The sequence below is a fragment of the Chaetodon trifascialis genome, chromosome 20 (genome assembly GCF_039877785.1).
Source record: "Chaetodon trifascialis isolate fChaTrf1 chromosome 20, fChaTrf1.hap1, whole genome shotgun sequence".
Lineage (NCBI taxonomy): Eukaryota > Metazoa > Chordata > Actinopteri > Chaetodontiformes > Chaetodontidae > Chaetodon > Chaetodon trifascialis.
Genome location: NC_092075.1, coordinates 23,869,795 through 23,887,328, shown reverse-complemented (window position 1 = coordinate 23,887,328; position 17,534 = coordinate 23,869,795). Strand labels below are relative to the sequence as shown.

General features: G+C 41.0%; 1 protein-coding gene across 4 annotated transcripts in view; it reads right to left on the bottom strand.

The window, feature by feature from the left end:
* Positions 1 to 17,534, bottom strand: part of syk (spleen tyrosine kinase) — an 88,912-nt gene that overhangs the window by 27,487 nt on the left and 43,891 nt on the right. For all 4 annotated transcript variants that reach the window (XM_070988487.1, XM_070988488.1, XM_070988489.1 and 1 more), the window contains one exon: positions 123 to 261. In XM_070988487.1, the coding sequence (XP_070844588.1) occupies positions 123 to 261 (139 nt within the window). The remainder of the gene's footprint in view (positions 1 to 122; positions 262 to 17,534) is intronic.

The following is a 17,534-nucleotide window of genomic DNA, read 5'->3' as shown; positions in this document are numbered from 1 at the left end:
ATTGGTCACAGTCACTGAATTATCCATCAGACACCTGCAGGGAAACCCTACATCTAATCCTGAGACTCATAGTTAAACACCAACATGAAAATGACCAGATACATGACAATAATTATGTTAACCTGCCACAGGGTGTCAAACTTCTTGCCATCTGGAATAGAGAGTTTGCCAGTCCTGTCCCTGTCAATGCGATAGTGCATGACTTGTCCTTCATGTAGTAAACACAGAGCATAGGATCCATTCAGATCTCTTTGTCGGATCCTGCACACACAAGAAGAAGAAAAGAAATGGGACAAAAGTCACTAAGTAGGAGGATGATGATGAGGACATTGGTAGTTGAGAAGACAACAACAACAGCAACAACAACAACATGTAGTTTGCAATTAAAGCCTTTCTTCTGTTGTTTTGTTTGTATTGCCAGTATGGTGAAATCTGTTCTCTGCAGTGAATGTGGTATAAGTATCATCTATACTTCAGAGATGTGAATGATGTTTTGTGAGATGGCAGCATAGATTTGTGAAATGTATACCCAGTTCACATGACTCTAATCAGAAATGCAAAATATGAGTCAGAGATCTGTGTCTCTTTCTGTCTTTTATTCCATCTGATACAACCAAAGTAATAGCATTGTTATGTCACGGTAAGTCAAGAAAAAGTCCACACATGCATCGAATAGCATTTGCATTTCATTCATATGTATTCATTAGGGATGTATTCAGAATTATTTCACAGTTGTATGTCCTGTGGAAATTGAATTGTCTCATCGACATGACTACAAGTTTGTTTCAATCAAGAGTACTACGTGTTGCCACTATAGCCAACAGCTATCACAAAAACAACTTTTAATCTATCCTGTCCTAACTCTATCCTGGTACCTGAAAAGTGTGGCATCTCAGTAAGTAAAGTTAGTAGGAGCCAGGCAGGTGTCATGGAGTAAAGAAAGTTATTAGCAGCAATGGACTGGTTATCAGATATACCAGGATTTTTCCCAGTGGGCTAACACACCTTGGGGCCAATATAATAGTACTTTTAAATAAGTATAAAAAAAAATATTGCTAACAACCAGCACATAAAGCCTGGGCAGCTGCCTATTTGTTCATTTTGTATGATGGCACTTGGCTGGCTATTTGGCATTGTTTTTGTAGCCTAGTTCAGCATAGTTCCCTAATGCTGTCGCAATTTCGGCTGACTGTTCTAGTTAAATAGCTAACATTAGTGTTGGAAAAGAAGTGAGTGATCTAGGTCCATATCAGAACATTATCAACCTAGAATTACCGGTTCTTGTTTGTGTGCCTCCACCAACCAGTCAAGTTGCAATTTACATCTATATCTGTCCAGACTAATATACTGTATGTAATACAGCATATTAGTATATGTATGCTCACATTATCCATTTCACTTGGTGCAATTTCTTTTCTTTTTTTTGTTTGTTTTCTGTTTATTGATTTTTCCACATAAAAAAACAGTGGTTCACAGGTTTAGTGTTACAGATATCAATTTAACAGAGCCTAACAACAAGACTCAACCCCCACCCCTGGCACCTACCCCATCTAGACATAGAGAAAGCAGAAGATGGGAAGTTACATAGAAAAATAAAAAAAATAAAAAATGAAAATAAATAAATAAATAAATAATAAAAAAAAGGGCGGCACAGTGGGGCAGCAGGTAGTGCCTCACAGCAAGAAGGTACCGGTTCGATCCCCGGGTTGGGCAGGGCCTTTCTGTGTGAAGTTTGCATGTTCTTCCCGTGCATGCGTGGGATCTCTCCGGGCACTCGGGCTTCCTCCCACAAAAACATGCTCATTAGGTTAATTGGTGACTCTAAATTGTCCTTAGGTGTGAGTGTGAGCGTGAATGGTTGTTTGTATATGTTGCCCTGCAATTGGCTGGCGACCGGCTCAGGGTGTACCCTGCCTCTCGCCCGTTGACAGCTGGGATGGGCTCCAGCCCCCCCGCAACCCCGAAAAGGGATAGTCGGGTATAGACAATGGATGGATGGACAAATAAAAAAGTGATAGCAATGATAAATGAATAATTAGGTAAAGTACTAGGTAAGTTGATAGAGAAATAAAATAAAATACACAAAACACAGAAACAAGTAAACACCTCATGCATGGGTACATTGTTGTAATTCTCATTTCAGTCCAAAGAGATCTGGCAATTTGTGCTGTTAACATAAGAGAAAAAAAGAGTTCCAAGTCAAACATTTTTGCCATGATTTGGTATAGTGAGCTCAATGCAGGATCCAGCATTGCGTAAAACTGTCTGGCACAAATTGAAGACTTGTGCACTCTCCTCTGGATATCTACCCGTTCCTCATCTAAAATTGTCATATCTAAATCTGTCTCCCAGACCGTTTTAAGAGTTGCAGAGGGACCCAGACAGAGGTCATAAATATTTGAATATATTATCGAGATCGCCCCCCTCAATGAGACAAGAGCCATGAATTATATTATCGGCCGATATTGGCATAAAAACGTAATATCTGTTTATATCGTTATCTGTTTTTTTTTTGCCTATAATGAAAACCGATAAAAATAATGCCCGGATTTTGCCTGGAGACATTTACCGGCACGCAAATAATGACCTCATCAAACTGCATCGTGAAGCATGTAAACAAGCGTCGGTGGCTGCAGTAACAAGCTTGCTCGCTCTGTGTCTGACTAAGATAAGATAAGATAAGATAAGATAAGATAAGATAAGATAAGATAAGATAAGATAAGATAAGATAAGATAAGATAAGATATACCTTTATTAGTCCCACAGTGGGGAAATTTCAGGTATTACAGCAGCACAAGTGGATAGCAAACATAGAGGGCATCAGTAAAAGGACATTAAATATTAAATATCAACCAAACAATATAAATAATATAAACAAGGAGTAATGAAATATGAGCAAACAATACTGATATTGCACATTGATATGGTTGATATGATTGCACATTGATATGAATATGAACCATCAGTAGTGACATTTCACAATGAATGATAGTACTCCTGATTGGAGTATTGATAGTGAATAGTTTCCTATATTGCACATAGGAATTGATATATTGCACCTTAAGTTGAAATCCAAATATTTTCACAGTATGAATGAACACAGTTAATGTGTGTTATAGTGCAGTCATATTGAAAGTCTTGTGAGTGTGTGGTCTACTGGGAGTACTGCTGGTTGTAGAGTCTGACTGCTGCAGGAAGGAAGGACCTGCGATAGCGTTCCTTCACACACTTTGGGTGAAGCAGTCTCTCACTGAAGGAGCTCTCCAGTGCTGTTAAAGTGTCCTGCAGGGGGTGGAAGTCATTCTCAATCATGGATGACAGCTTAGCCATCATCATCCTCTCTCCTACCACCTCCACTGAGTCTAACGTTATGTCTGTGGTTTGGAATTATTTCCAAGTGTCTCCTTCGGATATTAAACTTGCGATTTGCAATGACTGCAAAGCGTTGGTTATGCGAGTCAGAACCAAGACTTCTTCCTTCAATACTTCCAATTTAATCTGAATTGAATTGAATTCAGTTGAATCATTCAGAGAGATACGCGGCATTTGTGCAGCAAAGTAATGAGAAGAAGCAACAGGGACAGGCAGCACTGAAAAAAACACTCAGTTGATGCTTAAAGAGTCAACTGAGAAAAAGCAAAAATACAAGGACCATCACAGGGCGAAAGCTATCAATTGGATAATCATGGAGTGTATCACACTGGATAACCAGACCTTTTCTATTGTGCAAGACGCCAAATTCACCAAACTTGTGGAGTTCCTCGAGCCACGCTTTGCCATGCCCACTCGCAAGTATTTCTCAGATGTTTGCTTACCCGAGTTGTACAATCTCGTTTACAGCCATGTCGGGAAGCTAACTGCTGATGCTGTATCCATTAGCTTCAGATATCTGGTCGTCAAGCGTTAGCCAGGTTAGCATGTTGAGCTTTACAGCTCAATGGCTAGGTAAAGACTTTGTGCTGAAAAAGTCTGTGTTTCATTCCCAAGAGTGCCATGGGTCTCATACGGCAGAAGCAATCACATCTGCTTTAGAAGGGATGTTTGAGACATGGAAAATCCCCAAGGAGAATGTGCATGTAGTGGTCAGAGACAACGCGCACAACATGGCCAAAGCTATGTCGGAGTTTGGTGTCCCAAGTCTGCCCTGCACGGCGCACACCTTGCAGATCGCAAGCATCATTGCAGATGCACTGGATGTGGGGAGGTTGTAGGCCACTTCAAGCACTCACTGCTTGCTTGCAGTCGTTTGGAAGACACGCCCATGAAAAAGCTGCAACAAGACGTCCCCACCAGGTGGAATTCTACCTATTATATGATGCAGAGCCTGGTGGAGCAGAAGAGGGCTTTAAGTGCATATGCTGCTGATTATTGAATTGAATTGAATTGAATTGAATTGAATTGAATTGAATTGAATTGAATTGAATTGAATTGAATTGAAAATTATGAACTCCCCGCAACATTGACAGCAACTCAGTGGGGAATTATGGAGAAGATGACCACCATACTGGAACCCTTTAAAAAGCTAACCAAGGATATCAGCTCTGCAGAGGCCACTGCTGCACATGTCATCCTTGGTGTGGTGTCCCTGACACGGCTGCTTGCCAAGATGGATGAATCAGACAAAGGTGCGGAAACAGCCAAACACACTCTATTGGAAGCTGTCAGTAAACGCTTTAATGGTGTGCAAACTGATCCTCTTAATGCAATAGCAACCATGGTTGATGCTCGTTACAAAAACCATTATTTTGACCTGGATAAGAAAGAGGGAGCACAGAATATGCTGCTGAATGTTGTGGATGAAATGGCCAGTGTGGGCAATGATCAGCAAAAAGAGGCTGCTGGTGCCAGTGCAGATGAACCGGGCCAGGAGGACCAGGACCCCCTACCTAAGAGGGCCCGAACTGGGAGCCTGCAGAACATGTACCAAGAAATCCTTGAAGAGAATGATGTCACCAAACAAGCAACTACAGGCGAAACAGCATCACAGGTGAGTAAATAATAAACTTTATTAGAAAACTTATTTTATTTATATTTTCTTATGAGTGCTTCACATGAAAATGTACATAAAGTGAATAAAATAAACATTCGGCTGTCAGTGCTTTGAAGAAAAGTAGAATTATTTTTGTTTTACTTTTTCTTTAGGTGTATGTATATTTTTTGTGCCTTCCTTATTTTTATTTGCATATTTTTGTTACTTATACAAAAGAGCAGGGTGGATTGAGCCCAGTTTATGATTTTAATGATTGTGTTAGCGAAGTTATGGCCCGCTATGAAGACCAGTTAGTCTTTTAGCCTCGTTCAATGGACTTAGATTAAAGGGGGACTTTGTTTATTACTCTGGAAGGTCTGGACTGAAACTTGTGCCTTCCTTGTTCTTATTGCACACTACCTTAATGTTGCATCTTTTTGTTGTTGCTCATGTGGAGCAGTTCTGATTGAGCCCAGTTTATAATTTCAATGATTGTATTAGCCCAAGTAATGGGCTAAGGACACAGGCTGCTTATATTTTATGCACTTTAAAATGTTTCCTTGTTTTGCATGTCACCTCAAGCCTGAAGCATTGTTTGTAGCTCAAAGAAATATGCAGTTTTCAAAATTGTACAGTATAGTTGCCACATTGTAATGGACTCATATTTGTGAATTAATTGAATTAAGGTGATTGAGTTTTAGTTAAAGAAACAGTTCATGAAGCATCCTAAAAATGCAGACTCATTTAACAAAAAAAGAGTAGCCTGTCCTACACTATGCATGTTATTTTAGTTGGCTTTACATGCTGCACATAGTTGTACAGGTATAATTTGTGAGGAAGTCAAATTTGCCCTATTTGTGGGGGGCATTGTCAAGATTATCTCAGGGAGAGTGTGATCCAAAGTGTTGTTTAAAACAATCAAAAAAATAAATAAATAAAATATGGCACTTTTTCCATAACTTATGTAGAAGTAGTTTTCTTATTTTGCACAATGTTTACATTTGGAAAGCCTTGTTGCATTTGAGAATGCATCCAGTGGGGCATCACAATAAAATTAGGCATGATGTGTTAATTCCACGACATGAGCTATGTGATGATAACTAAAATTAGTTTTGAGGAAAAATAGCCCACGTATATCGGTATCGGTTGATATCGGAATCGGAAATTGAGAGTTGCACAATATCGGCATATCGGATATCGGCAAAAAAGCCAATATTGGACATCCCTAGTTTTCATGCCCAGCCTAGCCCATATAATGAAGATATTGTCCAGTAAAGATGGAGGGAAGTTGAGGTTAGTTGATAAAGGAGTCCCAACAGAGAGTGTATGCAGGCCAAAATGGTGTCTGAATTGAACCCAAGTTTTAAGACAGGAGGCCACAATGACATTTTTAGTATAACCCGAAGTAGAGGAATGAAGGGGTGAGTATAATAAGGCTTTCAAAGGTACCGGAAAAGTAGACATTGTCTCCATAACCAGCCACAATGGAAGAACCTCAATATCTTCCCGCTGAACCAAAAATTCAAGTCTCTAACAGTTGTCGCCCAGTGATAATTCAAAAAATTCAGCAATGCCATTTCACCTGAAGCCTTGGGTCTTTGTAATACTTGACGGCTCAGCCTGGGAGTCTTTTTGTTCCAAATAAAATCCAGGACAAGACTGTCTACGAAAAAATTAAGAGGGAGAAGATTGGAATGCGCTGAAATAGGTAGAGAAAACACGGAAAAATATTTATTTTCACTGTATTAATCCTAGCAGCAACAGAGAGATTTAGAAGGGACCATCGTTCAAAGTCAGATTTAATTTGCGTAAGCAGAGATAGAAAGTTTTTCTTATATAGATTAGTCAGTGTGTCAGCTATATACACTCCAAGATAAACGAAACCAGAGTTAGCAACCTTAAATGGAAACTGTTTGAGTACTCTCTTGCCTTCTTGTTAACAGCAAATATTTCACTTCTGTTAAGATTCAGCTTATATCCCGAGACTTTACTAAAAGTGTCCAGAACTGAAAGGGCTGCAGGAATGGAGCACGCTATATTGGATAAAAGCACAAAAGATCGTCAGCGTACAAGGCTACTTTCAGCTCTACCCCATATCTCGTTATCCCCCGGACATCAGGATTGGATCGTAAAGCAATTGACAAAGGCTCCATCACAAGGGCAAATAAGACAGGACTTAATGGGCACCCCTGCCTCGTCGAGCGGCATAAGTGAAAATATTCAGAATTTGTGCCATTTGTTCTGACAGAGGTGAGTGAAGACGCGTACAATAATCTAACCCATGAGATAAATTTTTCCCCAAAACAAAATTTTCTCAAAATAAAAAACAAATACTTCCACTCCACTCTATCAAACACCTTCTCCGCATCCAGCGCAACCAGGGCTTCAGGCAGAGCGGATGGAGAAGGATTATAGACTATATTAAATACCCCCCTTAGATTAAAAAAGGAGTGCCAGTTACGAATAAACCCCATTTAGTATCAATTTTATCAAAAAAGGAGAGCAGGTCTGGAGGAGCATGTGAGAAATCAGATGAGTATAACAATTTATAAACGTCCATAAAAGTACTATTAATATCTGCAGGGTCTGATGTTATTCCTGCACCAGTTTCAATTTGAGGGATCAATTGAGATGCAGAAATGTGTCGCAACGGATGAGATAACTTGGCTAATTTCTCTCTCATAGATTTTTTCTGGTAAGTTCCATCCATCCATCCATACATCCATCTTCTCCCGCTTCATCAGGGGGCTGGGTCGCGGGGGCAGCAGTCTGAGCAGGGATGCCCAAACTTCCCTCTCCCCGGACACTTCCTTTAGATTCTTCCGGGGGGATCCCGAGGCGTTCCCAGGCCAGCCGAGCAACATATCCAGCGTGTCCTGGGTCTTCCTCGGGGCCTCCTCCTGGTGGGGCATGCCTGGAACACCTCCCTAGGGAGGCCTCCAGGGGGCATCTGATAGAGATGCCCGAGCCACCTCAGCTGACTCCTCTTGATGTGGAGGAGCAGTGACTCTACTCTGAGCTCCTCCCGGGTGACAGAGCTCCTCACCCTATCTCTAAGGGAGCGCCCTGCCACCCTGTGGAGGAAACTCATTTCAGCCACTTGTATCCGAGACCTCGTTCTTTCGGTCATGACCATAGGTGAGGGTAGGAATGTAGATTGACCGGCAAATCGAGAGCTTCGCCTTTCAGCTCAGCTCCTTCTTCACCAAGGCCAGATTTGAAGGTCGCATTTGAAGGACCCTTGAACAGGGACAGTCTTGTGATGCTGTGACACATTCGGTCTTCAAATGCAGCCCCTGAATGGAGACACAGCTGTTGAATCTTGTGCGGAGTGTGATTGGCCCAGTGAGAAGACGCTGTGCCCCCCATCATAGTATGACATTAACTTAGGGTATTGCTAGCAGAGTTATTGATGGTGTGCTGCTAGCTTGGAAGAAGCATGGTGATCTCTTTAGCGAGGAGTCATGACTGCTACGGTAGGGTTGGTAGCTCCTTTTGATAGCAAGTAACAAACATGAGAAGAATACTGAGATTCATGACATTTCTTGGCAGATGACATTGATGACACAGAAAAGAAACAAGCTGTGCTACTGAATGGTGTGGACGCCTACACCTACGCTCTGATGAGGAACATGGTCAGCCAAGACAAAATGCAGTTCAAAAATCATTCCCACCCTAAACCAAGTGAAATAATGCAACAGTGAAAATTTAGTACAAGAAATAGGAAACCTGAAGACAGTGTGACTGACTTGACTGACGTCACTTAAAAAAGTTAGGACAGGACTGTTACTTTGGCAGTTCTTTGACTGTTTGCGCAAGCCATGGACTCAGCAAATAGAGATATTGTGGATTTACCACTAAATTACAAAAATGGAGGGTCTGTGAACAAAGTGAACAATGCCCAAGCAAAATCCCAGCCAGACACGAGGAAACACTACAGATAACCACTTGTCTAAGGTTTGCAGGTTTGCCAACAGGAAATGCCACAACTGTGGGAAGATGGGACTTACAAAAAGCCATAAAGTGCTCATATTTGCAACGGTAAAGGTCTGACTGGAACACAAAGGCATTGTTAATATGCTAGCAGCTGTGGTTGCTTTAATGTTGCTGTCCGATAAAAAACACGTATCTCCACTTTTAACAATTTTGACTTTCCATTGGCGCAGGAATATTCACATTCTCCCCCAGCAAAAGGTAGCATTGGGGATCCAAGTGACCAATGAAAAGACGTTTTATTACATCATATATTTAACACGTATCTCCATTGGGTGTCAGAAGTGTCCATCAATGTGCGTATCTCCCGCCTCTGGCCCTTCTGGCCCGCCTACCCTTTGTTGAGGAATAGCGTCTGTGGAAGTCAGAAGCCAGAGTCCGGTCATCAGTTTCGTTCACCAGGAAGGTAAAGTATAACCGTAAATCTATTGTATGACAACTGTGTTCAAGTTTTCAACTAGTTAACAGACATTCACGATTGTCATTTGCACGTAGTATTTCACATATTTTTGTTCTGTACAACTCAATCCTGAGGGCTAACCGCTAGCTAACCTTAGCCGGCTAATGGTGATTAGATCGCTAACATTAGCTAGCATCCTGTTGATACTGATAATTATGTTTCGATCCAAAATGAGCTTTGTTGCTGCCAACCTCTACTAACGTTGCCTGTATATCAGATGATTTGTCATGTCTGTAAACACAGACTGTATACCGTCAGTACTTGGCAGACTTATAGCATCTAACACTAGGCTAATGTTGTCCTTGCATCTAGCAATGCTGTTCAAAAACTTTTTATAACCATGACAGTGTTGTTTACGTTAGATTACAGACCGAGATGTATTCATTGACGTCTGATGTGTCTGTTATGTGCACTGTTTTCTCCTTTTCAGGCTAGACATATCTCTCACGTTAGAGGAGCTATGTGCAATAGCAAAAGTAAAATACAGTAGAGCAGTTGAGGCAGAGAGGAGGGTCAGCAGCAGTGAAGCGGAAGGTTTGTGACTAAATCCCCTTTTACACTGACAAACTTGCTGTTCTCTTCAATGGGAAAGGGAGCACACAACATTCAGTCCTGAGTCAAATTACACTGCATTAGTTGTAGTTGTATTAGTTCAGCAGTGATGAAAACACAACACCCAGGTCGGCACAATATTGTCACACTTTTCTGGCAGAGGAAATTAGGGCTTGTCACCTCTTTTGCTCCTTTTTCATTCACATGAGCTGCTTGACAGCACAGCACAGCAAAGTTTACAGCAAATTGAAGGTGTGTGTAGTGATGAAGAGCTTGTGTTTAGGCAAGCGGCTAAACAATGTATAGCATTTTACTATATTGTATTTTGACATGTAAAAACTTAACTTAATATTTATTTATTCTTAATTAATTTTAAGTGCTCAAACACGTATTTATGTCATGAAAAGCCTGATTTCCATTTCCTGTCTGTTCATAATTATAATTGTAATGTTGTCATGTATTCTGTGATGTCTAAACTATTTTTTTAAATTAATGAATGCAACGAATTCTATTATTGAATCTTGATTAAAGCAGTTTCACTCTATTTGGTCATCATTATCTCCTAACATTTAAAAATATAACATGTTAATACGGTTGTTAAAACATGAAATAATTTATTTAGCTTTGATATCATCAGAAGGTATGCTGTTGAATAGATACTAAAGGTGTTCTGCTGAAAGAAAACATCTGTGCTAAAAAAAAAAAAAAAAAGCTTCCCCTGTTTTGCGGGTTTAGGGGTATTTTTTTCAGCAGGCCAGTCTTCCAGGAAAAGGATCCCCTCCTGTCTCCCATTAGCAGAAAGTGCAATTTATGTTAAGGATGGTTTTTTTTCGGCAGAACACTTGCAGGATTTGTAAAATGTAGCCAAATGTATCTGTTCAGGAGGAAACACTGCACCGTTTCTTGTAACAAAGCATCTTAATAGCCCACCGATACACATAGGCCGAAAGGTAAGTTTCTGCAGTAATTTGTGTGGTGCAGTGTTACGCAGGAACAGAGAAATTATGACAGGGGTTTAGATGATATCTTTGGGTAAATAACGTTAGGTTTTAAGCAAGGGATAGACGATAAACTCTGTGATTTCCTTGAACCGAGTCAGACTGATGCATGTGCGTTAATACAGTATTAGATGACTCTTCGCCTATATGGACTAATCTGATTTCAACACAAAATACCAAAAAAATCTTAGATTAGGGTAATGTGCTATGTGGAAATGTAAGATAGCCTGCTATCAATAGTTTACGGATTTAGTGGGACATGAACGGGAGACTCGAGGCTCGTAAATGACCGGACATCATTGGAACGCATTATTTAAAAAACACGTATGTCCAATGTCACTCACAACAACGCACGTAAATCCGATTAAAATACTAAACGGGTTGCTAATCACCGTGTAACTATAGAGTTTCATTTCGAGTCCTAAGTGTGTCTAATTACTGTGTTTTGGGTTTAATTTGTAAGTTAATTGACGAGTAAAACACTTTTTTCATGCTCCTTTTTTTTCATGAAAAAACGAGTTTTGGAGATACGTGCTTTTTATCGGACAGTGACGTTATGATAAGCAAGTGTATGTTTATGGGGAAAGAAGTGACATTCTCAGGAAAATCAAGTGGACAAGACAGGGCTTCATCCACTTCCAGCAAAGTTGAAAGCTATGCAGGAGGCTCCAACACCCACCTCAGTGCCTGAGCTCAAAGCTTATTTGGGACTTTTGAATTTTTACAATAACTTTTCTGTCAAACATTGATCATTGAACATTGAGCATAACTTCCTTGAGAAGGATGAACCGTGTTCTTTGGGGCAACGTAAGAAAGGGCATTCAAGCACTCAAAAATAACTGATAACTTTCCTGTGATACTTCCCCACACAGAGTTGGAGCAGTACTAGTTCATTGCATGTCAGATCGAGAAAAGAAACCAATAGGGTCTGCATCACCTGCAGAAACAAAAACTATTCCTAGCTAGATAAAGAGGAGTAGGCTGTTATTTTGGGAATACACTATTTTCACAAGAATTTTTATGGAAGGACATTTTCAATCTGCACAGATCATAACCCAATGATAAGTTTATTTCATGAGATGAAAGCCATGATAGCATTCCAAATGGCATCACTGCATGATGATGTAATCTCTGAGGAAAATGAGATGGGCTATACTGTTAAGAGCATGTGAGTATTGCATCATGTACAGAGCAGGTAGAAACAATGGCAATACTGACACTCTGAGCTCTCTTACACTTCCAAAGTTCACAGTCTATAACCAGAGGAACCAGGGGATGTCTTAATTTTGCCCCGGAAGTTTGGACCACTGTTGGCATCAGAACAGCTTCCGAAATGGACAACTAAGGATTCCTTTCAAGGGTGCATGAGTATGTCCTGAGAGGATGACCAAATAACTTGCACAGAGATTTTATTCCTTATAGGCAAACACAACATGAACTAAGTGCACAGGATGATTGTGTACTGTGGGAAGCCCGTATTGTGACTCAAGCTCCTATGATGGAACAGCTACATTAGTCACACCCAGGGATGAGCCGCATGAAAGGCCTGGCAAGACGTTACATGCGGTGGCCCCACATGGACACTAACATAGAGAACGAGATAAAATCATGCACCACATGGCAAGAACATAGAAAAGCACTTGCATGTGCACCATTCCATGCCTGAGAATGGCATGAGAAGCTATGGAAAAGACTCCACATAGATTATGCAGGTCTGTTTATGGGCAAAATGTTCTTAGTGGCGGTGAATGCACATTCAAAGGGGTTAGATGTACACAGGTAACCTCAATTACATCAGCACCCACAATACACTGTCTGACTTTTATGGAAACTTAGAAGATGACATAACTTTATAGCAATAATCATTTTTCATTTGTTTTTGTTCATTTAGTGTGTTTTCCGTTGATTTTTAACAACGGAAAACGCGTTTTACAACTTTTTTAGTGGCCCTTCTGTTACTTTTTGCACTCTTTGTAATGGGGGGCCAAACAGAGAGGAGTTGGGCATTATTTATACATGTGAGCACGTGATCGCAATGTGTAAACCCATGCTGCCGCCTGGAGAGAGGACTGTAGTCCCGGATGAGTTAAAGAGGCGACGTCAAGGCTGCAGAACTGGAACAATATGTAGGGCCACGGCATGGAGATATAGATTGTTCATTCTAGTGATCATCACAGGGAATGTGAGGTCTTTGGTGAATAATACAGACAAGCCTGTCGTGCTGGTCAGGACTCAGTGGGAATACCCTCTAAAAGCCTTTACCAAGTCATGGCTTCACTCACACGTCCAAGACTGGAGTGTGGAGGTATCCAGCTTCAGCTGTGTGTGCGCGGACAGAGATGTGTCTCAGAGCGGTAAAAAGATGGGTAGAGGGATGTTGGTGAATGAGAAGTAGTGTAATCCTGGACGTTACCGTGAAGGAACATTTCTGTAGCCTGGACATTAAGCTGCTAGCTGTGGGGATGTGGCCTTATTATTTGCCTTGGGAGTTCACATCCCCCATCATGATCACTGTCTACACCCCTCCGAAGGCTGATGGGGAAGCAGAACGTGACATCATCCACTTCACTGTTGTGGAGCTACAAATGCAGCAACCAAATGTGTTTGTAGTAATTACTGGGGACATTAATTACAACACTTTGGACAAAACTCAGAGAAAATTCCACAAATTTATTAACTGCCCCACCAGAGACAACACCACACTGGACCTACTGTATGCTAATGCACTGCAGGACTGCTTTGAGCCAACAGACTGGGATGTGTTGTGTGAGCCACATGGGGAGGACATCAACAGCCTGACAGAGTGTATCACAGAGTATCAAATTCTGTGAACAGACCATACTGCCAACCTGGACTGTGCACTGCTTTCCCAACCACAAATCTTTGATCACCAGTGACCTGAAAAGTCCACTTAATAGGAAGAAACAAGCCTTCAAGTCAGGGGACAAAAAAGAACTGAGGAGTGTTCAGCACAAGCTGAGAGAAGTTGAGGCAGAGCAGAGATGCCTCCAGGAGGAAGTGAGGCCAAACTACAGCAGAAAAGAGTGAAGGATGTGTGGACAGGAATTAAGGCAATCACAGAGCTAAAGGCAAGAGACAGACCAGCAGCCTTGAGAGGGCCAATGAGCTAAACTATTTTTTCAATAGGTTTAGCTAACAGCCAGGAATGATTATCTTGCATTCTGCTGCACCTGGGCAAGGCTGCTGGCCCTGATGGCATAGGTTCCAGAGTCCTGAGGACTTGTGCCAGCCAGTTGTCGATGATCCCGGGACACCTCTTAAACCTGAGCCTGCAGAGAGTCCTGGCACTCTGGAAGACATCCTGCATGGTTTCTGTTCCGAAGAAGAAATCTCCATCTGGTCTTTATGACTACCAACCCATTGCCCTTATATCACTCATGATGAAGGTGCTGGAGCGGCTGGTCCTGGCCCACCTCCGACCACAGGTGAAATCATCACTGGACCCTCTACAGTTTGCCTACCAGCCTCATCTGGGTGTGGACGATGCCATCATACACCTGCTGCAGCGTGCTCACTCCCACCTGCAGCACAGTGAGGATCACTTTCTTTGATTTTTCCATTGCATTTAATACCATCCAGTTGCTGCTCCTGGGTGAGGAGCTGTGAGTGATGGGAGTTGGCACGCCCACAATCTCCTGGATTACTGACAGACAGACCACAGTTTGTCTGACTGGGCAGTGTCTGAGACCGTGGAAAGTCGTAGAGGAGCACCATAGGGGGCTGTTTTGTGTCCTTTTCTCTTCACCTTGTACACCTCAGACTTCCCGTACAACTCCTCATTGTGCCACCTCCAGAAGTTTTCGGTTGAGTCAGCAGTGGTGGGGTGTATAAAGGATGGACAAGATGAGGAATACAGAGCAGTGGTAGATGATTTTGTGGAATGGTCTGGTAGAAATTACATGCTGCTTAACGTGGCCAAGACCAAAGAGATGGTGACTGATGTCAGATGGAACAGGACAACCACACAGCCACTGTGTATTCTCTGGGAGAATGTCACAGTCATGGAGGATTACAAATATCTAGGAGTGCACCTCAACAACAGACTAAACTGGAAAACCAACATCAATGCTGTCCACAAGAAGGGGATGAGTAGACTCTATTTCCTGAGGAGGCTCAGATCATTCAACATGTGTAGCAAGATGTTGGAGATCTTCAACCAGTCTGTTGTTGCCAGTGTACTCTTCTTCACTGCAGTGTGCTGGGGGAGCAGCATCAGAGCCAGTGAAAAACTGATCGGGAAGGCCGGCTCCATTATTGGCTGCAAATTAGACACCTTTGAGGAGGTGGTGGAGAGGAGGACACTCAACAGACTGTTATCCATCATGGATAACCCTGAACATCCTCTTCACTACCTCGTGGACAGACAGCAGACGTTCCTCTCCAATAGACTGCTCCAACTCCACCGTCACAAGGACTGCTTCAGGAAATCATTCCTGCCTCGAGCCCAGTAATTTAAACAGTTAATCCCCACCAACCTCACAAATTTCAATAGTTTGATGTTTACATATTATTTGCACTACTGCAATATTGCACATTACTGTTTATTGTTTACATTTATTTATCACTTGCAACTTGCACATATTTTTTCTGGTATATAGTTTATAGCTCTGGCTCTCGCTTTCTCTTTAAGAATGGCTGTTATTCTTTGTTTCTATACATAGTTATATTGAATTTTATTATATATATATACAGACACACACACATGTAATTATTATATATAGATATATATATATGTATATTATATAACTATTTACTTTGTTATATTGTGATGAATTGCTGTTGTATTGTTTTAGAACATGTTGTATTTTTTTAGAACATTTGTCTTAGTTTTATTCTCATCCTTATTCTTCTTTATTGTATATATTTTATGTTTTATTTTGTATCATTTTTATTGCCTGTTTTATTCTTGCTATTAGACTTAGACTTAGATTTTACTTTAATGATCTCAATTTGGGAATTTCTTTTGTTGCAGCAGCAGGTTAAACATGCAATCATGGATGAAAGTATTGGTACCCCTCTGGAAAAGTTGGTTTTCTAGCAAAAGTCATAGACTTTTGGAGGTTTTTTGTTATAAAATAACCAAACCCGGATCATAACTTAACACAACTAAAATAACAATTGGTTTCCCAAAATTTAACACAAACTACCACCAACCACCTCCTGCCAACCCAAGCTCCCAAGTCGGCTAGTCATTGTCCTGCTAGCTTCCTGCCAGCCCAACTATCAGCCTATAAGCCTCATACTGCTCAGTGTTAATAACACAGGACGTTTATCCTTAATTTAAAAAAAAGGGGGGAGGACATAAATTAAGAGTATACCCACTCCTTCAGGCACCACTACACCACTGGTCCCTCTGCTTCCTAGGCTGGGGGACCTGGCGTCCATGATTTCCAAAAAGAATTTCAAATTTTGACCACAGGACAGTTTTCCACTTTGCCTCAGTTTATTTTAAATGAGCTCTGGAGCTCTGACACAGAGTGATGGACCCCTCCTCATTTTTACCAGAGATCTCTGGGATGCTCTTTCATACTCAACCATCACCTAATTAATCACAAGACTTCCATGCCCCTTCTGCTTTTGGCTTGCATGACACCCCTGCTTAACCATCAACGTTTGAAAAATACTTTCATTAAGCCATTTTTTCAAGGCTTAAAATATTTGCTAATATTAACCCTATTTGGGTGGCGGGTTTATAACCACATACATATGTTAAACATGGTAATGGTTCACAATGGGAAACACGATTTTCTATTTGGAAAAATTTAAATTGAAAAGTGTTATCATAATCCCAGCCAAGGCTCACAGAGAAGACCCAGGCTAACTGTTCCAAAAGTTCAACCTTGAGCCCACCCTCAAAATAAATAACCCATAACACAGGACAGAAGACTATTGTATGTCAAGGGTAATGCTCAACACCAACTCAAATCCACTGAGTTACATTACTGTGTGTGTTAACAGATAGTGTTTAATCCATGGCAACAAATGCATCAAAAATAAATAGTAAACAACATATTATAAAGAGAACACAGACATCACAGTTCTATCAGCTCAAAGATCAAGAATAAAACCATACAGGAAAAACATTGAGATGACAAGAAAAGCCTGACTTGACTTGAAGAGTCTGTAGGGGAGCCATGTATTGTCTCTTTAAATTCATTTTTATCTCCTTCATGATTTCCCTGCCTCTCTACTCTTATCAGTGTTTGTGACATTGCAGACTTTTGTAATGGTTGTACTTTAATGAAACTTTTATTGTTGTGTAATTTCTGTAAAATTCAGTGTTATGCTGTGATTTAAAAAATCGAACAAACCATATTTTGTTATGTTACATTTTTATCTTTGTGTAGAGTGTACTCTCTTCTGCACCAGCAATGTAGAGAAGGATCTGAAGTAGCATTTACACTTTCAAAAATATATTTGAACGGTTTAATAAATAAAGGAATTTCAGACACTGTTTTTATTCATTTCTTTTTTTCCTAATTGTTAGTCAGCACAGGGGCATTTAAGGCATGCAGTTCCGGTGACAGCTTCAGGGCATTCA